Below are 21776 nucleotides of genomic sequence, written 5' to 3' on the forward strand. Positions count from 1 at the left end.
GTCCAGGTTGGATGGGGCTTGGAGCCCCTGATCCAGTGGGAGGTGTCCCTGCCCATGGCAGGGGTGGAACTGAATGGGCTTTGAGGTCCCTTCCCACCCAGCCCGTTCCATGATTACAGGCGCTGTGGGGCAGGGGGTGCGGGTGATGCTCTCCGGCTCTGCCACTCGCACCGGGGTGGGGTGGAGGGATGCCGGGGTGGGGAATGCCCGGGTTTGGGATGCTGGGGTAGAAGGATGCCAGGGTTGGGATGGAGGGGTGGGGATGCCGGGCTGGGGATGGAGGGATGGCCATGCCCGAATGGGATGGAGGGGTAGGGATGGAGATGGAGGGATGAGGATGGAGGGATGCCCGGGGTGCGGATGCCCGGGATTGGGGTGGAGGAGTCTGTGTTGGCGGTGGGTGCGGATGGAGGGTGGGGCTGTCCGGGGGGAGGGCCGGGCCGGGCTGCGGGGCGGGCAGCGATGTTCACCCGCGCCGTGAGCCGCCTGAGCAGGAAGAGACCGCCCTCAGGTACCGCCGAGGGGGCGACGGGGGCGGCGGGGCGGTGGTCTCCGTGCACACGGACTCGAGCCCAGGGAAACGCTGGGCTGGCGGCTGGGGCGTCCCGGGGGGAGCGTGGGAGGGGAGGGAAGAACCCCAAAGCCGCGCAGTTCGGCGGCGCCGAGCCCCGTCCCTCCCGCGGGGGCTCCTCAGGGCGGAGCGGCCGCCTCTGCCCCCCCTCTGCCCCGGAGCCGCCGCAGCTCCCCTCCCTCGGCCTCAAACCGGTCCCTGTCGTCCCGTCCCTGCGCTCCCCGATCCAGAGCCCTTTCCCGCAGCCCCTTCCAGCGCTGGGAGCCGCTCTGAGGTCTCTCTCAGCCTTCTCCCCTCCATGAGCAGCCCCAGTCTGCCCTCATGGCAGAGCTTCTCCCTCATCTCCGTGACCGACGATCATAGAACTGTTTAGGTTGGAAGGGATCTTAAAGACCATCCAGTCCCAAACCTCCCCGTCTGTCCGTCCGTCCGTCCATCCCGAGGGGCTGAGACACCTCACCACGAAAGCACCGAGGGGAAAAGTGGCTGTCAGAGCCCTAGAAAGTAATGCTCCGCTTTATAACCCATCGTATGAGCGGCCAAACGCGGTGTCTGCGCTGTCTGAAGGAGTTTTTTTGGGTTGTTTTTGAAAGCGTATATATGTCTGGGGAGCGCTTCCAGAGATGCTCCAAAAGCAGAACGTCCCATTTAGTTTCCTTCCTTCTAGTTAAAAGTGGAATCCGGTCGCCAGCTGTTGGTGGAGACGGTCGAAAGAGGATGTTGGGGCTCGTGCTTTGAACAACCACAAACGGCCCTTCTCTAGTGAGAAAGTTTGAAATTCAGCTGCTCTTAGGAAAGAATTGTGTGGGGATTCATCCGGTGGTGCTCGGATACATGGAAAGTAAGGGGATCTTGCCTTTTCAGCTGCCTGCTTATGAACTTCCCTACTGTGTCATAGCATCGGATTTATTAATACCAGACTGATGATTATTGCTGGATAGGCATTCCGGTGGCTATCGGAAAAGACAAGGTATTCGGAGTACTTCTAAACTCATAATAAAGCTTTGTGGCTTGTCGCTTGATGATCCAGGAGAAAACGCAGGGAGTGTGATCAGAAGCAATTTGAGAAGAAACGCAGAAGGCTTTTCTTAGCGTTGGATGTTAAAGCTTATATACAGAATAAGGAACGTGCTATTTCCGCAGCGCTTTTGTCATGTGTATTGTTTGTGCGCTGCTCGCCTTTCGTTAAGGAGTTTGCAGAAGAAGCGATTAGAAGAGGGATTTAGGGAAGGGATGCTTTCGCCGTGAGCCCGTGGAGTGTCTGAGTCTGCGCCGTTTGATACGGTGCCACACAGGCCGCTCTTTCCAGAGCTTGAGGGTGACAGCAGCTTGGGAAACTGATGGCAGACGCATTAGCGTGCCCGACTCAATTAGCTTTGTTTCAATCTGTAAAAGTTTGATGGGTTCCCACTTTTTTTGTGGTTGTCAGAAGCGAGGGCCAACACCATCAGTCTTGACCCGCAAAGTTGTGTGTGTGTGTTTTATTGTTGCTCTCTGCGGTTTCAGTCTGTGTTCTTGATTGGAGAATGGAAGCGTTTGCCTTTATGGGCACCACACCTCAACTGATCTTTGCGGTGTTGTTAGTGCTGCGCTTCCCGTTATATCTTTCGCTCACAAAGAGCTTTTATCCACAGCCGAGTGTGGCAGAACCGATGGGAGAAGGCAGCTTCTAGAAGATGCTTCTCCCAGATAATGCTCCAGCTAATGCAGCTGCCTATCTGTCGGCTTACTACAGGGTTCTCCTAATATAACGGTGCTGTTAAAATAAGCACTTAATAATTTACTGCCTTTGGAGAAGCATCTGGCCGGCGCCCATCACGCAGGTTGTGCTATGGTTGTACACATGGAAAGTTTGCTTGGGGAGACTCTCGGCAACCATGCTTTGCTCCTCATGTTTTGTTGGCTTTCTCTGCCTCTTGGTTTCTAACCTGCCTGAGAGGTAGCAAGCACCCTCCTGCGACAGAAACATAGTTAGCATATTTATAGATGTATATATATTTATATATACGAGGGTGGTGAGGCCCTGGCACAGGTTGCCTGGGGTAGTTGTGGCTCCCCATCCCTGGAGGTGTTCAAGGCCAGGTTGGAAGGGGCTTTGGGCAACCTGATCCAGTGGGAGATGTTGATCCAGGGGAGCGGAACTGGGTGAACTTTAAGATTCCTTCCAAACCACACCATTCTATGACTCTATATATTATATATAGTTTGATATATATATATTTATATACCGATTGGTTGTACGTTCTGTGTGTTCCTTTTATAGAAGGATCGGTGGAAAACTGCCATTTTGTAATGCCCCGTTTGATGCACAGAATTATCTCCCGGTTTTCCCTCACAGCAAATGTCTGCCTTCCTCATTTAAATCTCCTTGCTAACATATGCAATTTAGCTGCTAAATGTTGGTATCGAGCTCATTATTTCCAAGTAACTTTGTCACCAGCTGATTTTAAATGGCAAAAGTCATCTTTACGACTAGCAAACAGAGATAAATAGGTTTCAGGAGGGTCATCCGTGTAATTACAGTTACTGCAGTATTGCCTTCTAAAATAAATTGTTTCACACTTTCATTGAATTATACTTCAGTGAAAGTATTTTTAAGGCAATTTAGTGACCCTTTTTGAGTCACTTTTGGAGAAAACCTCTTTCCTATCTGTTAAGCTTTTAAAAAAATCTAGTAATCACACATTGAATCTGTGAAATGAAACCAGTGTGTGGAGTGGGAAGTTACAATTCTAATTGGGATTCACTTTTGTACTGGGGAAAAGACATTTGTGAAGGTGTATTTAATGGGGCGTAATAAAAATACGCAGAAATTGTAATGTCCTCCTAAAATTCCAGGGTGTTTCCTGCTCTCATGTGTCGTGTGCAGCCTGTTCACAGTTGTGCTGAAGGGGAACGTTAATGTTTTATGGCAGCTGCAAAGGAGCACTGAACACAGGGATTAATGGTGCTCGGCCCAGAGGGAGAGAGCGTGATCAGTGCCAAGCCCAGTGCCCAGGGCTGAGCCCTCCAGCGCCGCTGGCACGTTCCCTGGCGTGGCTTTGGCTCCTGCAGCTGTATTGCCCCGGGCACGGTGGGCAGGGTGGTACCAGGAGGCTCATTGGATGCAGTTTCTGTGGGTTTGGGGCACTGCTCAGGACAAGAGCCATGCTACCCGATGGCAGGAGCCAAAGTGCCTTCCACTACCCCATCCCTGGAGGGGTTCCAGGCCAGGTTGGATGGGGCTTGGAGCCCCTGATCCAGTGGGAGGTGTCCCTGCCCGTGGCAGGGGGTGGAACTGGTTAGGCTTTGCGGTCCCTTCCAACCCAAACCACTAGGCGATTCTGTGATTCCTTACTTGTGGACCATGGTCCTTTCTCCACAGTGACACTGTGCCTGGTGTTCCCTGCCTCTGTGTCTCCTCATGGTTCAGACCAGGAGCTGTAGCCTGGGCTGAGCTGGGGTTACGGTTGCTGGTGGGACCCCCCCGGCTCAGCAGAACTATGCGGCACCAGCAACGTCCCATCATCTCTGCTTTGGGGAGCAGCCAGCTGGAATCAAAGGCTGGAGGTGAAGGAAGGGGTTGCATTGTGCAAGCCTCCTCTCGGAGCCGCAGTGCTTTGTGGGGAGCTGACTAAGTGTGGAAACAAACTGAGTCACAGAGTCCTGTACAATGAGCCGGATGAACATCGGGGAGAAGTTGTGTAGGTCCTCCTATCAAAACCCAGATCAGAATCATAGAATCATAGAATAGTTTGGGTTGAAAGCGACCTTAAAGCCCATCCAGTTCCAACCACCCCACGGTGGATGTGGACACCTCCCACTGGCTCAGGGGCTCCAAGCCCCATCCAGCCTGGCCTTGAACCCCTCCAGCGATGGGGCAGCCACAACTTTCCTGGGCAACCTGTTCCAGGGCCTCTCCACCCTCATCATGAAGAAGTTCTTCCTTATGTCTAATCTAAATCTGCCCCTCTCCAGTTTATACCCCTTCCCCCTCGTCCTATCACCACAAGCCTTTGTGAACAGTCCCTCTCCAGCTTTCTTGTAGCCCCTTCAGGTTCTGGAAGCTCCCTATAATGTCTCCTCGGAGTCTTCTCCAGGCTGAACAAGCCCAGCTCTCTCAACCTGTATTAGCTCTAAGGCTGGAGGAGGAGAAGGAGGTATTAGAGAGAAGAAGAGCAGGGTTATGGGAGAGTGAAGGCTTTGGAGGACGATGAAGAAGAGCAGGGGGAATATAAACAGAGGATGGGGTTGGGTTGTGAAGTTAGGGAATGGTGGTTGGGGAGGACTGAGAGAAAATGAGACACCAGTAGAAAGCAGCTGAGGGGAAGTGGGTCTATGTAACCGCGGTCTATGGAAGACTTGTTCTGGCCTTTGTCTGCATGCCAGAAATGTTTCTTTTTGGTTCTCCTGGTGCTGGATTCACATGTATTGCATTGGCCTGTTGAAATGTATGCTTTTCAAAGTCATCATTAAAGTCCACTTAAAATTTGGCTGGAAAAGGAACACTGGAAATACAATCTTACTGCCATATGCTCTTTGCTAATTCATAGAAAAAATAAGGGAATGGCAAAGTTCTTCAGGCCATTAGCAGCTGTACAAGCAGAGTCGCTCTTTTGCTTGCAGGTGAGAGTGGTCGTAACAACAGATTCTGGCTCCTCAGCAGCGGTTTTGTACTTGGCTGTTCCCACTTACATCTCACCAATTTTGTTGAGATTAGATGCCCAGACACTTTGAGTCAGGTTCCTAAAATAAATTCTGCAAGCAATAATCACGAACCACATCCTTTTGTGTGAGGGGAGGGGAAACCGAAGCACGGTTAACTCGCTGTGCTCGTGTGTCTCGCATGAAGTCTGCAGTGGTGCGCTGGAGACAGTCCCCAGGTTCTGACTCTTGGACTTGAACAGGCAGACTGCGTGCTTCTTATACAGAGCTGAAGGTATCCTCACTGCTTTGGAGACAGGTCTATCACAGTCCTCATCTAAATTGGCTACGGTCTTGGATCCTGGCAGGTTTTGTGCAGGCATCGAGTCATGTGTTTGTCATGTAAGAAATTTCAGGGTGGTGCTTTGACAGCATCGTAGAGTGAGAACAGGACAGGCGAAGGAGAGGATTTGCACATGAAATGTGTAGCCTGCAGTGACGTTTGCTTGGTCATTTTAGATGCGTCACTGTCTTCTACATCTGTATTACATCTGGACCGTGAAGATGATCTGAAGGCTGGAGCCCCTCTGCTGTGAGGACGGGCTGGGAGAGTTGGGGGTGTTCAGCCTGGAGAAGAGAAGGCTCTGAGGAGACCTTAGAGCAGCTTCCAGTGCTGAAAGGGGCTCCAGGAAAGCTGGGGAGGGGCTTTTTACAAGGGTATGGAGTGATAGGACAAAGGGGAATGGCTTTAAATTGAAAGGGCGAGGATTTAAGTTAGACATTAGGAAGAAATTCTTCACAATGAGGGTGAAGAGGCCCTGGCCCAGGTTGTCCAGAGAAGCTGTGGCTGCCCCATCCCTGGAGGTGTTCCAGGCCAGGTTGGATGGGGCTTGGAGCCCCTGATCCAGTGGAAGGTGTCCCTGCCCATGGCAGGGGGTGGGACTGGATGGGCTTTGAGGTCCCTTCCAACCCAAACCATTCTATATTTACTCAAGACATGAGTATAGATCTCTTGATATTAGGCAATGGGTATGGAATCCACAGCTCCAGAATGTTTACCTCTTGTCCAGCTTTGTAATTTCTCCTGTATGAAAAAAACTCCTGTCCAGAGAGAAGATATTAATTTATTTAAAGTAGTGGTTCATCTCAGTGTTAGAAAAACAAATATACTCTACACGTCCCTACCAACTAAATCTTGGTCGGCTTTGCTGCCTTGCCAGTATGTTGTAGGGCTTTAACCCTAGCGTTTATCTTTCTGGCTACCAGCTGTAAACGTCATCTGATAGCACAGCTCTGCATAGATAGCTTTTTGAGATACTTGCTGAGGTTTAGTTTCATGGTGGAGGAAGGGCTTTTGACAGAGCCTAAGCGGAAGTAACTAAAATCCACATTTCCAGTAAATTGCTAGGGAGAAATGAAGGGGTTATGAAAATGAACAGAAGCTGTATTGAGTACAGCGAGAGATCTGTGCACCTTTCCACAGTGCCTGTGGAAGTGGAGCCTGACTTTTCATGGCTTTCTCATGACTGGATGACCTGTAAAGGTCCCTTCCAACCCATAGCATTCTATGATGCTATGAAGAGAGCAACCACCCAAGCAGCGCTTGCCCCATCGCAGGGCGACTCAGCTGGATGAGGCTCCTCTGCCGGCTGTATTTCCTGCTGTTACACAGGGTTAGCATCTTGGACTTGTTCTGCTAAACAAAGCATTATTTTTTCTTTCTCCTTTTGCCTTTCCCAAGCTCCACTGATGATTCTTTTCTTAGAAATAAATGTCGTGCGTGTGACTGACCAGTATTTGCTTTATAGAAGACGACGTTGTTGACAGTGCCAGAACAAAAGGCAAATGGTCCTTTTACTACACGGGCTGCGGTCACTGTGTCCCACATGCAAAAGGTGCTTGAACTCGTACAAAACGATGACTTACGTGCTCATCAATTATCTAACTGTGAGACAGTTTTGCCTCCTTATAGGCAAAGCAGGATTCAAATACGTGTGTGTGTTTATTTTCAGTTTTATGGTGTTTCCTTTAAAGAAAGCAGCTGTAATCCAAGGGCGCAGGGGGGAAGAAGTCTGTGTGACATGAATAGCTTCTAACCAGGATGGCGCTTTGTCTTGATATTTTCCAGAGATAAATGACAGCGAGAGTCACCCAAGCAGCAGCCACCAAACCTTGAAAGGAACCTCAAAATGGGCTACGTCACTGGAGAACCTCCTCGAGGATCCGGAAGGAGTGAAACGCTTTAGGGTTGCTCTGTTAACTATGGCTATTTATATAAATCGAAATTAGGAATTCAAGCTAAATGAGTCCCAGCATAAAGGGTGCAGCTGTGCCTGTGCTGTGAGCACATCGGCATTCATCCTTCTTGATACATACCCTGAGCAGCAGTGGCAGACTTGGAGCTGGGGCTTTTGCTGAGCTGCTGAGGTGGTTGGTGCCTTTAGCCCACTGCAGCTTTCTCTGAGAAGGCGCGTGGAAGAGTGTGGTTGCATCTTTCTAATCAAATCTATTGGCTGTTGCAAGGATTTAAAAGTTCCTGTTGTATAAACTGCAGCCCTTGAGCCACGGATCTCTTTTGCTGAGATTATTTATCACTGAGGACTGATCCTGCGCTCTTTATTCTTATACATTGTCCTCACTTAAGCAATGAGTTACCAATGACGGTCCCTGAGCCTGGTGACTGTGTGAAAAGGGATGTAAATTAGAATCACAGAACACTGGGCTTTAGAATTCTTAGGAAAAAAAAGTTGTCTCGATGCTGTTTAATTCTTGATGTTACTTAATCTCTATTTTCTAACACTTGAGAGTGAAACCTGGTGATTTCAGAGCTATAAACATTCTGGTCGTTATGTTTTATAAAGAAATTTACTGTACCTTTTTCACCATTTTAAAACATGCTTCACCTCTGGAGGAACGTGCTTTGTTTAAACGCTGTCTAGAGAATGCAAATAAAACTTCTGCTTTAGTTTACTTAAGTGAATTTATTGCCACCGATGATCATGTTTAGCAACGCTTCTGCCTGGAGAGATTTTACTCATTAAAAAAACAGAAAGGTACTAGTGCAGAATCTTGAGTGATCTGTGACTCGTTAAAACAGTTCATTATACTCACTTGCTAATGAATTTGTATACGGTTGGCTTTCCCTTTGAGTAGTGACTGTAAAGTTGCTCACGTTATTTAAGAGAGGCTGAAGAAACTCGATGTGTTCATTACTGAGATGCTCTGAGATTTAATGTAGCTCCTCATTCTCCTTGAATGTGCTTTCAAAGTGCTGGATATACAAGGGTTTGTGTCCTGGTGGGGTGTAGAGGCACTGATGCCGTGGGCCTGTCACGCTGCCTTGTGTGAACTCACACCGCGGCAAAGCCAGTGGCAGCTTCTAGTTTTGACAGGAAGAGAGAAAAACAATTGGGAAATTGGATCCTGACGTTTGTTTGCCTATTTTTTTTCCCTTAGGAATTTCTAAAGAAAGAATTTAGCGAAGAAAATGTTTTGTTCTGGCTGGCATGTGAAGAATTTAAGAAAACACAGGGAAAAAAGCAGGTATGTTTCCTTGATAAACTTAACTTGTCAACACACTTTCCCTAGCAGAGCTGGAGCTCTAAGGTTTCTGTTGCCTAAAGTGCTTCGTGTGAGCACAAATAAATCTGTTTGAAGGAATTGAGCTGCAATCACGGTGTTGGAATTGTTTGGAAACAAAGCCCGTTCTAGTTCAAATCAGAACAAAATGCTGGAATTGTCAGGTTTCCCATGTTTTGGAAACTCGGAGCTTTTTGGTGTTGCTTGGGAATAGCAAAAGGTTTAATTCAGCGATGTTGCATCATCTTGCTTGAAAACATACAGACGTTTCAGTCAGGACTTTTTTTTTTAAAGCATAGCAGCTATCACATGAAAATAGACACTGTTATAATATCTTAGTGGAACATAAAAATCGCAAAATGTTTTACAATACCAAAATGAATGATTTTCCTGTATCGAATTACAAGTTACAAAACAAAAGGAACTGAGAGTCTATTTAGACTTTTGTGTTTAAATTTTTATTCAAACCGATGGAACCGTAGAACCATGACATGTTTTGGTTTGGAAGCTGTTTGTGCTGGATGGCAGCAGTAGCTGGGGTGAGCCCAGGGGTTCTTCTCTCCCCTTGCCTGTAAAGGAATGATTCTTGATACCCCTTGGACAGGTGTCAAACTACATCTCAAAATGGAAACGAAAGTGGAAAATCCTTCTGGAAGGTCCCACATTTTGCAGTGGGATAATAATCTTCTTTTCTCTTGCTAAATAATTTCCATCTTTTCAGCTATTTTAGGATTGCACACGCTAGCACAGGAAATGGTGAACTGATGTATAGAGATAGGAGCGCAGTGAATTCTTGGATGAATTGCCAAATGAACAAAGGCTTCACTAGGTTCCAGTTAGCTTAATAATTCAGTCCCAGTCATTACACAGCGTGGTCAATGCGGAGTCTGGTTCTGCCGAAGCTATTACAGCCAGCTAGAATAAACGTGCTTTAGAACGACACAGACTTACAGCAAGTTTTTATAGCTACTGCTTATGGATGGCTTCATTTAGATAATTTAAACAGCTAGAAAAAGCACTAAAAATAGGAATCTTGCTAGTGTTTATGATAGGATGAAGCATGAATTTGTCTTCTGGAAGTGCCTCTTACAGAAACCACTTCTTATCTATCTACTCTGAGCAAAGTATTCTAAAACCAACTCTTTACTTATTTTACAACCTGCTTCTCATTAAAACTGGTTTACCACAGAAACAAGCTCCTAGACACGTAGACTTTTGGTCAGATGAAACTGATTTAACCCGCATCAAATGGGATTTTTTTTCCCCCCTATTTTTAGAGTATAAGATAAACTTTTCACTACTCCACATGAGTGTTTTAGCGTGGGTTTTTTCTTGGTCGGTTTGACCTTGCACAAAGGTCACCAGCTGGTCACTGGGTGAATATCCACTGTACCTCGTGTTATCATTATCCTGGGTCAGCCTGGAGCAGTTTGGATTGTTATAGGCTGGTGGGCTTTGGACCCTTAGGATGCGTAGCTCAGTAACTGCACTGTCCTTCCCTCGTGTCCTTTCTGGTCTTTGCAGGTAGATTCAGGCTCACCGTGCTCCTGCTTTCTGCTGTGTGTAAACAGTCGAACTGTATCGTTGCAATTCTAAGGATGTATCCTGAGTGTTTCCTCAAGGCTTATTAAATTTGGGGCAGTTGTTAGTCCAACCACTGCCACGTGGGGTCTGCCTAGAAGCTGACTTTTTCAAGCCAGCATAGGCAGATCTTGCATGAAGCTGGGCAGATTTATCTTCTCTGTCCCCTTCTCTTGAATATGAACCACTGTGCAGCCAGGAGTGGGAGTGCGGGCAAGGAGAATCCAGGCTCTTGGCTGTTGTGTTGGCTCAACACTAGCGGTGGTCAGGAGAAGGCAGAAATGGAGTTCAGACAAAACTGCTCCACGAGGTTGTATTTGTTGTCCTCTCTGGGTGAACTAAGACCAAGTGGGTGCTTGTTTCAGGGACCAGGGGAGATTGCAGCATCAGCAGAGCCAGACAGCGAGCAGACTCCGTTACTGGTCTGGGCAGGTTTTAGATGCACAGAATTCAGTCCGTTTCTTGCTGTATGGGAGCTCTCAAGCTCCTCCCCTCAGCTCAAGACACATCTCTGTAGTTTAAAAAAAGAGGATATTCTTTCTTTATCACTCCTTTAAAATTGAAGTTAAAATGGAAATGTAAATTTTAGCAAAGATCGAGGAAAGAATTAGGTCAAATTCACTCTTAGCAGTGAGCTCTGATGCTACCCGTATGGTCCTCATCTTAGGACACATTTAATTATTGAAATGGGAGTGGTGGGGATAAATGAATAAAATTCAACCTTAAATATTTTATTGGAATTATTCATATGCTGTCGTGTTTGTGGCTGCTCATGAAACAAGCAACTTGTCCAGTGTGTGACTTCTGAAGGTTTCAATGTTTCTGCTCCCGCAGCTAAGCTTTCAAAAGAAGTTATAGATTGTAATAAATGCTTCCAACGGGGAATCTTTTCAGCTATTGCTAAAACTCACCAAAATGCCCGTGTCAAGAAGTTTTAAAGAGAGCAATTTCAGAACAAAATACACCTATTCAAGAGTGTCTTCTGCCCGTCCCGGTGTGGAATGTGGCAGTGGTTAAACAGGACTGGGTAGTGCTGCGCAGCTGCTAACTGCTGGAGCCTGTTCTGATGAGCATCTGGGACTTCCATTTACCTCATTTGGGAGCTGCACATGCTTGAGAGCTGAATTTGACCTTAGGAAAGGAAGTGGGAAAGAATATTGTATCCACTTGAAATAGTGAGGGGGATTTCTGTGGACAGAGCTTCATACTCCAAACGGGAATTTGGCACGAATGCTGGGACAAGCGCACAGATGTCAGTGAAAAGTGCCAGAAGTCCTTTAATAGCCACCTGTGAACAAGATCCCGGTTTAAGTGTTGTTTAAATTCCAGAGCAGAGTTCCCTGTGCTGAGGCATTAGTTTGATGCAGAACAAAGAGTGCCAGCTGCCTGACAGGGAACATCGCTGTCTCCTCCGCTTGAGCCTGGCTCTCCTTGAATATTATTTGGGGGAAGTTTAGGCGTGCTGGCAGCTTTAGCTGTACTTCCTTTTATAAAAACAATATATATTGTAGTTAAAGGGGTGCTCTGCTACTGAAACATACACATAGTGTAACGGTCCTTCCATGTGCAACAGGACCTGTAATGTTTTGCTGTGCTTTCCTCTATTTCCCCACTATCACAGTCAGTCCCCCGCCTCTCTCCAATGACCCCCTCTCCCTGCCGCAGCACTTTTGCTTCCTTTCTTTGTCGTTCTTCCCCACAAAATCCTCCCGTTTCACCAGCCTCCCACACAATCCTCTCGTTTCCCTTATGTTCTTTAAACTTCCTCCCTGTACTTCTAGTTTCATGTTTCCCCTCCAGCCTTGTTCTGCAGTGCCCGGCTTGCTCCTCTGTGCCTCGGGCGAGCAGCACCTCGTCTCGGGGCTGACGTGGCGCTGTGTGTGCGTTGCTGAGCCAGCTGCTAAGTACGTGCCAGCAGTTAGAGTAGAGTAGATGGCTTTCAGACAAATACTGCAGCTTTTCCCCTGGTGCGCGCGCTGCTTTTTCTCTCCCTTTCCTTCCTCTTGCTGCTCTTTCTCATTGAATCAGTAGGAGGGCAGTTATTTCTCAGTCCTGAGCTGCTCTCTTGGTTGAAATTGGACAGTGGGTTCAAAAGTCCTGTAGGTAGGACTGACAGACAGCACCATCGCGTCTGCCTGCTCATGCCACACCAGCCAAAGGGACCTTTACCGTCTGGGCATTAGGGTGTTAACTTTACCAGGTAAAGCTGTCGCACCGCTGATCGACTGGGTTACCTGCTTGGCTAACCGAGTCCTCCGCAGTCTGTGAAACCAAAAAGATGGGAAATGGTTATAAAACACTCCATTGTGACCTAGTGCCCCCGACACAGGATGTTTTACTCACCAGATGAATACTCTCTATTCAAAAGAAACACTCCTGGAAAATGTGTGTCCCCTTCAGCAGCGAGAGGGTTAACTCTTTAGGCCTGTGAGTTATCAGACACGTGTAGCTTTTCTTCTAATTATCCCCAAATGCTGATTCTCAGCTGTAAAACAAGAAAGAAATCCTGTGACTCCTCCGTGGGTAGGAGTTTTAATGCTTCCTTCTTCAAGGCCGTTTCCCATCAAAGACGCAGCCCTTTGGTGGGTGTGGGGCTGGAGATGTGGTTGCTCATTGCATGTGCAATGGGAAACATGGACGAGTACGCGTGGCTGATGATTGTACAGTGCCTGCTGCTGCAAGGGCCTTGGGGTTTGGTGCACAGCTTTTGGATTGCAGCAGGGAAGCTCTCCTCCTGCCTGGCTTGGGTCTTTTTATCCCCACTGGTTTTCTCTTACCCAACCTTCTGGTTAATGGGGAGCTTGTGTTGAATTTCGGAAGATTGTGGCCGCTTCATTTAGTGCTTTGAAACTTAGATGCTAGGAAGGGTCAAAATATTATCACTGTTACTGACTCATCAAGAGAAGAACACTTGAATTGCTGAAATCGGGGCGAACGCTAACAAACTGCTTTATGCAAGTCACACCTTCCCAAAGTTATCAGCTTTCAGAGGCTCTGGAGAGTCTTATCTTTACCATTAGTAAAAATGGCTTTTTTTTAAATCATGTAGCCGGTGTGGCACTTGAGCTGCCCCGAGGTAAGAATGTGGCTGTGACAAAGGATGTCGTATGACACGGTAATCAAGGATTATACGTGTACCTCACTGAGTTTTGCCGTGCAGGAGGTTTCCACAATGCTTTTTCCCTCTGGATTCCTTGTGCGTGCTGGTTGTCTTTACTAAAAATAGTTATCTAAGTAGTGAAGACAAGGATGATGTTGAGCAGTTTTATGCTGGATTCGCAGATTTAAACATCACAACTTGCTGTTTAACCTAAGTGCCTGATACTGGAGCTTCCACTGGTGTCAGTTCACTGGCCCAGGTTGCCCAGAGCAGTGGGGGCTGCCCCATCCCTGGAGGTGTTCAAGGACAGGTTGGATGGGGCTTGGAGCAACCGGATCCAGTGGGAGGTGTCCCTGCCCGTGATGGGGATGGAACTGGATGGGCTTTAAGGCTGCGGGAGTTGGCCTGCAGAGATGTTTTTCCTCCAGTACAAATGAATATACACAAGTAAGGTAATTTATGTGTGCTTGCTTTGTTACTTGTTTATTTTTCTTTTTTAATTGGGCCTATGTTTTACTTTGAAGATGTGAGCGTCAAGAAGTAACTGACCCAGAGCATTCTCAAATAAAACATTAACAAGTAGAAAGACTATTCCCACAGCAAATAATTCTTTTAATAAATATGTCCTTTTGCAGATGCAAGAAAAAGCTAAAGACATTTACATGACTTTCCTGTCCAGCAAAGCTTCCTCCCAAGTCAATGTTGAAGGGCAATCCCGCTTGAACGAGACCATTTTGGAGACTCCTCACCCTCTCATGTTTCAGAAGCTCCAGGACCAGGTAAAATTATTTTCTTTGAGAAAACATTTTAAGTTTTCTTGTCTGCGTTTCATGGGACTCCGCTTGCTAAGCTCAGGCTAGTGTAGGAAAGTTGGGAATCTGCCTGCTGCTCCCTGTGGCATGGATTGAATGTGTGGACACGGAGCTGGGCTGCTTCTGGATTGAGGATATAGAGGCCAGGCTGAGGGAGTTGGGGTTGTTCAGCCTGGAGAAGAGAAGGCTCCGGAGAGACCTTGGAGCAGCTTCCAGTGCTGAAAGGGAAAGCTGGGGAGGGGCTTTTTACAAAGGCCTGGACTGATAGGACGAGTGGCAATGGCTTTAACTTGGAGGGGGAAGATTTAGATTAGATATTAGGAAGAAATTCTTCACAATGAGGATAGGATGGCCCTGGCCCAGGGTGCCCAGAGCAGTGGTGGCTGCCCCATTGCTGGAGGAGTTCAAGGCCAGGTTGGATGGGGCTTGGAGCCCCTGATCCAGTGGGAGGCGTCCCTGCCCATGGCTGGGGTGGAACTGTATGGACTTTAAGGTCCCTTCCAACCCAAACCGTTCCATGATATCAATGAGCCGCTCTGAGGTGGGTGCACTGTACCCCAGGTTCTTGGCCGCATCTGACTGGGGACAGTTCGTTAAGAGACTTGGCACAACCTTGCTAATTCCAGTTCAGGACTTCCCTGGAAAATCAGATGATATTTTCTCCTGGACTTCTCTGCCGGGAGCTTGCGAGACACCCAGCTGACAGACTTGGTGCCTACGTTTTCCTGTGTATTCACTCACAATGAGTCATTGCTGGTGTTTGTTTCTGTCGTTGCCACTGGTTTCCTTGAGAGCTTGATATTCTTCACTTTGCTTTGTTTTGGTGTTTACGTCGATGTGGATATAACACGATTTCCTGAAAAGCCTTCTCCTCTGTAACACACAAAATTTAAAAGCAGAGAGAGAATAGGATCTGCTTTGGTTTTTCCTGTAGATCTTGAGAGGTCTGGTAGAAATCAGGAGACATCTTGCAGGAATGTCTTTTGGTGGTCAAGTGTCTTGATATTTAGCTTATTTCAAAGCATGAGTTATGAAGTGAGTCACTCTTATCTGAGGCTTTCCAGCTCTTGTGGTCTGTACTCTTTTTAATTTCTACCATCCCTAGGATTACCTGTATTTTCCGTTTGCCTCTTTTCTTTTGTGGAGAAGCAGCACACTGATTTAAATAGTGTTTTCGACCCATTTCACATCCGTTACTGAACTCATTAGTCCAGCACTGCCTGGGTCACTTGAAGTGGTCTGAGGAGCAGAGTCTTTCAAGCAGGTTCCAGTGGAAATGTCTGAAAACAAATTGCCATGGCAAGAAGCAGAGGTTTTCACGGAAGAACATCTGACTTTGGGGGAAGGGGGAGAAAATGTTCTGCTAGATCTGCAGTTCAGCATGGGTGATGGTGAGAGCGAAGCTGGAGAGACTCCTGGAGTTGGAATGTTTTGCCGTGTTACAAATGAGCGTGCACGTGAACACACAGGGACTGGTAGCACCTGAACTGGAGACGGGCCAGACTGGTGGTGGAGGAATCCTACTGGTGTGAGAAGAAAGGCTGGGAACTTCAAATGCAGAGCATTTATGGGTTGCTGCAGGTTTCCACTGCTTCAAGCTCCTGTTTACTGTTGTTAGATAACAGCTCAGGAAGAGTTATGATGTTCTCGAGTTTTCAATCCTTATAAAGCTATGAAGAGTGGGGTAATTTGTTCTCTAAAGCACAGTGTTAACTACTGCTGGCACTGTGCGTCTGAATGATAAAAAGGCAGAGCTTGAAAGCCACAGTCTGGTCTACAACATGACTAGTAACTTGTGCTGGAGTTCTCCAGAGACCTACGGGTTTAGATCCTTGTGGAGCGCAGTTCTGTGCTCATGGGATGGTCCTAAACAAACAGCTTGGAGGCAGTGGGTCGTGCTGAACCAAGTGCTGTAGCCTTCAAAACACTTAGGGGATAAATGTTTCTGCTCCAGAGGCTATGAGAAGAGGGGAGGGGAAAAGAGAATTCTGCTTTCACATGTGATTATAAAATCTGTCTGCTCTGTGCATTTGGCTGACCAGACTCCAGAAGATTTTGATCTTGCAGTGCTCTTGCTCGCTGGAAGATGCTGTAAATGATACCGGAACAAGAGAGGTCTAAGTTCTTAACACTGACTTACGACGTTTTAACAGGCAATGCCATCTTTACAATTTTTTTCCCCTTGACCTAGCTGGATAAATTTAATTATATTCTAGTTAGCCAGGGCCAGGAAGTGTAATTTGACTTCGCTTAACTGCATCGATTTGGGTCTGCATCAAGAGGCTGTTTGGGGATTTTTAGTCTTCCGAAATGTAGCTGGTAAAGCAAGTTTCCCACTGTTTTGGACATGAACGTAAATATGCAAACCGGCAGTTAGTGAAATGCTTCATGTAGTTTGTTTGCAAGGAGGGTATTTCAGCAAATGCACAGACAAGAACCATCAAGTTTTGTGTGTTTGCCTGTCCAGGTCCCTTGAGGATGTGAAGTGAAAAAGCAATTTGAGAGCATGAGGTTTTTCTAAACTCCTAACAAACTGTAGTGTTCCCCAGTTTTGCTATCAGAGACGAGACCCATAAAACTCCAATTATCCACACAGCCAGGTCAGAATCCAGAAATTCCTTTTGGAAATATAGTTACTCTGAGTCCCACAAAATGCAACCAGCCATGAAGCGTGACCGAGAGGCTCTGCCAGTGAAATAGCGGGCAGAGGGTGACGCAGCCTTTGGGATTGCCTCAGTTACAGTTTTAAGGTTTACTTTTTTCCTTCCCCTCTGTTTGAAGACCGAGAAAAATACGGTCCTGACTGCAACACCTGAACAGATTCCAGGCTCCTCTCCCAAGCCCTTTTGTTTCCAGAAAGCAGCAAATGAATTCTAGCTTATTTTGTCTGAAATGGGTCTAAATAGAAGAGAAAATAGTTGTGTTGAGGAGTGAGGCTGAGCTGCAGCCCTGGGAGAGGAAAGCTGTACTCAGTGCTGACTTCATGTTTCCTTGCTGGCTGTAGACTGGCTGTGGGAATAAGAGCAGGTGAAAAACCTGATGGCACAATTTCAGTCCAGCATCCATTTTAAACCACACTTTAACTGGCAAATTACATCTGTACCAGGTGTCATTTTTCCTGGCAGGTAACTGCAACATTTCTGATCTGCCCTGAGAGCTGTCTTGGCATTTGCTTGTGTAGTAACCTAAAGAGGACAGGAGGATTGGCGTAAGTTTAAGAAACGTTGTTAAACCTGTTGTTTCAGTCTGGATTCAGTTTGAAGTTGCAGTATTTGTGTAAATTATTTAGAGGCTTTTCTTAATTATCCAGTGCTCTGCGTATATTATGAGCAACTTTGTAAAGTTCAAGCATAACTGTGGTCAGAAAGGAGCCTAAAAGGTACCTCCTTTCCTTCAGCTCTGCTCCATCCCTCTGGATATCACCCTCCTGCTCTGCCAGAAGGAGACCTTTGCTAGGTTTTGCTCCTGGTGGCTCTGCAGAGCTAAGGCTGCTGTGGAAGGGGACCAGGCTGGTCCACGCGTGCAGTTCCTCATCCTCAGCTGTAAAATCCTCCCTAGTGACCATGGCATGGGACCTCTCGCTTTTCAGTATTCACTTTTCGGAGTTGGCTATTGTGGAAACCATAACCTAATTCTTAAACTAATGGGGTCATTACTGCAAAAACAGTGAGTGTGGGACCTCTCGTATTGTTTGCTACAGCTCCTGCTGAGAGTTTGAAGTGTATTTTAATGTCTTGGTTTTTTTAGTAATGCTTTAGTGCCAGCAGAACAAAACCAGGATTCACATACTGCCCTTCTGATTTAAAATCTCGTTTCACTTAGGTCATTGTTTCTCTGTTTTCGCCTTCTCTCCCCAGATATTCAATCTCATGAAATACGACAGCTACAGCCGCTTCTTAAAGTCAGACATATTCCTAAACCAGAAGAAGTCCGAGGAGCAAGAGGAGAATTCACCAGAGGCTCAGACTGCAGCGAAAAGAGCATCGAGGATTTACAACACCTGATAGGATCAGTCCCTTCAGGAGAGGCAATACAATAGGGAAATTACACTCAGGAACAGTCTAGGTTTATAGCAGTTGCATTTAGGGCTTGGAAAGGTCAAAACCTTTTTTAGGAGATACTTACCTTCTTAATTGCTTGAACGACTAATTGTTTTTGCATGATAGCTAACAACTAAGCACCCACGGAGAGACTGTTCCTAGCTAGAAGGCTGAGGTATTCCTCCATAGCATGAACTGTATTTCAGATTTTACAAGTTAAAATGCTTTCAGTTTGTTTTATTTTCTTTGGTAAGACATTATGATGATGAGAAATGGGAGATGGGATGGTGGGATTTTTATTTCTGCCTTGTAATTTTCATTTGTGGCCCTTTTTGACATCCTGACTTGCCGGGAGAAGCTATTGAGGAGTACATTTCGCTTTAGTTTGTGGATGAGTCATTCGTAGCAAACTTAATCGTGAGGGAACAACATCTTTCAGAGTTAAGCTCAACAGAATGAAGTCCCTTCCTATATAACTTTGTTCTTTCCGGGTGATACCTGTTTTGCTGTGCCTTTATTGTTGAATCAAAGCACTTCTAATCATGATTTTAATTTCTGTAGTTCTTAAACATCCTTCATGTATTTGCAGTAAGCAATCAACTCCTTCTGAGGATGGAAAGACCTTTATTCCTTTGGGAACAAAATCTCTCGGAGAGATTCTCTGAGGAGCTTCTAACAGCCCTCAGGAACATGGCAGGCGATTCCCACTCTGAGCCCAGTGATTTCAGCGAAGCCAGACCAGGGCGTGTCCTGTGTGTTAGCGTAACATCAGATGCCGGTGTTGGGAACCATCTGGTCCCTCCTAGCTCTCCTCAGCAATCCTGCTCTGTGCGTCAAAAATACTTTGGCACAGGACCAACCATCAAAGTCTGGCTTTGTTTCACTAAAATCCTTCCTGTAAAATCACCCTGCCTAGCTTTGTTTGCCCTGGAGGAGCATTTCAGGGTTTCCTAATCATAATGCTGATGGCTGCAGTGGAATGGGGGGGTTGACATTGTGGCTCAGCCATTCTCACGTTAAGCTTGAGAGGAAGGGGAATCCATTTCCGTCCAGAGCAATCAAAGATGAAATGTCAGTGGTACATGAAGAAGCTCCTGATGAGCCTGCCATGTTGTCCTGGGACGGTAGCAGAGCTGAAAAGTACATTTTGGCGTACAGTTTTTCATGTGATTGTGTATTTTTTAATTAATTCACTGCAGCATTACTAAATTGCTGTTTTAAGTTGGGAAAGCGTATTCGCTACATTGAGGAGCCCTATTGAGGAGCTTCGCTGTGTGTAGTTTAGCTATTTCACATTCTCTCATTATTTACTCTTTCCTTTTCTGCACTGCTTTTCTTGAACTTGTCTTCGCGTGCTGGCTAATCTGAATGCACAGTTAGCTTTTCATCATTTTAGAGTTCTTTTTTGGTTGGAAAGCTCAGATATGTTTTATGTATTACTATTGCTAGCAACGTTTTAAAACTAAATCTAGGTTTTAATTTTTGAGGACGCAAACTTACTTGGTAGATTCGATTATTTCTTTTAACTCTGAGCCACTCTTGCAGGTAACACAGAAAGAAAATGGTTTCCATGGGCTCTTCCCTACTTAAATGTAAGAGGGAATGGGAGTTCTGGTTCTTCCCCCAGTGCTAAGTGGCCTGTTCATTTTTAGGAATCAGAGAATCATGGTTTGAGTCGGAAGGGACCTTAGAGATCGTCTAATTCCACCCCCCCTGCCATGGGCAGGGACACCTCCCACTGGATCAGGGTGCTCAGTTGAAGAAGGAAATTAAAGAAGAGGTCAGTGCCTCCGTATGTGTTTTAAGATGTAGTTCTTATGCACTGAATTCATTTTCCTTTCATGCTCTTGAAAGGTCTAATGAAGTCATACCCTTGCTTCAGGCACTTTCAGTGGTGTTTGACCTCATGCTGAAGTTGTATTTCAGTGTTTTCCTGAATAGGGATGAAGTGAGCACATGCATGAATCCTTTTGTTGCCACGGGGCCCAGGAAATGGGACTGTCCTGTTCTGGACTTGCCGGGTCTTTGTGATATCAGGATTACCTCTTTTGAACAGTCACTGTAATAACGAACGCTTAACGCTTGCCGTAGCAAAGGATGGAACTTCTGGTACCACTGGAGTCCTTGGGAGCAGGCTGCTTAAACGCATTCGGGAGTTGGGATTTGTCTCTTCCCATTTAGTGATGCGGAAGAATGCAGGATGGGAACTTTCCTGGGGAAGTGCAGGATGACCTCTTACCACATCCGTCACGTGGATGTGCAGTAGATTCATTTTTAATCATTGATTTTTAAAAAGGCACGAGTAAGGGAGGACAGTCTTCGAAAATAATAATAATAAAACCAGAAGCTGCCTGGACAACGGTAGGGCGTTAAAGAGAGACAATACTCATTTTGTAGCTGCTTATAGACCCTGTTTTCCTTGGAAATATGGTCTCTATCAGGTACTATATTGTTCGCTTTTTAAGACCAAATGCCCCACAGGAGTAGACACAAAGGTGTTTTGCATTGCTGCCAACCAAAACTTACTCACAAGGAAGTGCGTCTTTTAGCAGCGTCTCAGTGTCTGTGGTGTTTATTTCAATACCTGTGATGTTTCTAAGGTAATATACCTAAATCCACAAAATTCTTCATCTTTGAGTTGCTCTTTTGTCTCGGCAGTAGAAAGTTCCTTGCTCCATTGTTTGTCTCGTTTGTGGAGTCTGCTGTTGGTTGGTTCTTTAGAAGACAACCAGCAACCAGACCTGCAAGGAGCAGAAATTAAGGCATTTTTATTCATTATATCATCTTTATTTTCCAGTTAAAGAGCAAAATAGAACCATGGAAGCAGATGGCTGTAATTGCATCAGGTGTATCTGTGGAGAAGGTTATTTTGCTTCTGTCTGTGCTGTCACTGATCAAACTTACTTTGTGTAATACGTGGTATTTTCTCTATGTAGCATAAAACAAATCGGGCAGAAAAAGAACTGAGTTTCCCTGTAAGTGAATCCTGCATTCCTGGAACAACTGTAAGCATCACATCGAGCCTCAGGCTGTAAGTGGGTACTTGGAGTTGCTTCATAGACAGATTTAAGACAGGATCTACTCCTTTTAGTAGGACTTACGCCAAAGGTATGAACACAGAAAGCAAACAAGAGAAGTTTGATGCCTGACTGCATGCCTTGAACTCTACCATATTGTGTATTTTTCTCAGCTAAAAATTAAAATGTTCTCCAAATACACCGAATCCGCGTGCTGACAGTTTTGTGTCTTGAACACAGTTTGGGCAAAGATCCCTTCATATCCCATGGTCGTCCCATCTTCTGTTTTCGCCCCCTGTTAACACTGTTGCTTATGTTCTGTCGTAGCATGTTTTTCACTTTGTAGATGGGAAGATGGGACGATGCAGTGGGTTCTGCTTCTGAGGGAGCCGTTATCTGAACAAATCACAGTCACTTGAACAGCAGAAGATGTTTCTTGCACCTTAGGAATCT

General features: G+C 46.2%; 1 protein-coding gene across 2 annotated transcripts; it reads left to right on the top strand.

Moving 5' to 3' along the window:
• The first annotated feature begins 436 nt into the window (after nucleotides 1-436).
• RGS10 (regulator of G protein signaling 10) lies at nucleotides 437-21524 on the top strand. Of its 2 annotated transcripts, none has more exons than XM_009570556.2 (5): nucleotides 437-511; nucleotides 7323-7441; nucleotides 8651-8737; nucleotides 14090-14233; nucleotides 18124-21524. In XM_009570556.2, the coding sequence occupies exons 1-5, from the start codon at nucleotides 463-465 to the stop codon at nucleotides 18268-18270; spliced, it is 546 nt and encodes a 181-aa protein (XP_009568851.1). In that variant the 5' UTR covers nucleotides 437-462; the 3' UTR covers nucleotides 18271-21524. The 2 variants fall into 2 exon arrangements, with proteins under 2 accessions (XP_009568851.1, XP_053928097.1); XM_054072122.1 differs by lacking the exon at nucleotides 437-511 and adding an exon at nucleotides 1296-1412.
• Nucleotides 21525-21776: the final 252 nt, after the last annotated feature.

This window comes from Cuculus canorus, chromosome 7 (genome assembly GCF_017976375.1).
Source record: "Cuculus canorus isolate bCucCan1 chromosome 7, bCucCan1.pri, whole genome shotgun sequence".
Classification (NCBI taxonomy): domain Eukaryota; kingdom Metazoa; phylum Chordata; class Aves; order Cuculiformes; family Cuculidae; genus Cuculus; species Cuculus canorus.

What these genes read in the sequence shown, in the direction of transcription:
- RGS10 (XM_009570556.2), top strand. Translation starts at nt 463, where the DNA reads ATGTTCACCCGCGCCGTGAGCCGCCTGAGCAGGAAGAGACCGCCCTCA. An exon ending in AAGGAGTGAAACGCTTTAGG is followed by an intron (nt 7,442 to 8,650) that starts GTTGCTCTGTTA and finishes TTTTTCCCTTAG; the next exon opens with GAATTTCTAAAGAAAGAATT. An exon ending in TTCAGAAGCTCCAGGACCAG is followed by an intron (nt 14,234 to 18,123) that starts GTAAAATTATTT and finishes TTCTCTCCCCAG; the next exon opens with ATATTCAATCTCATGAAATA.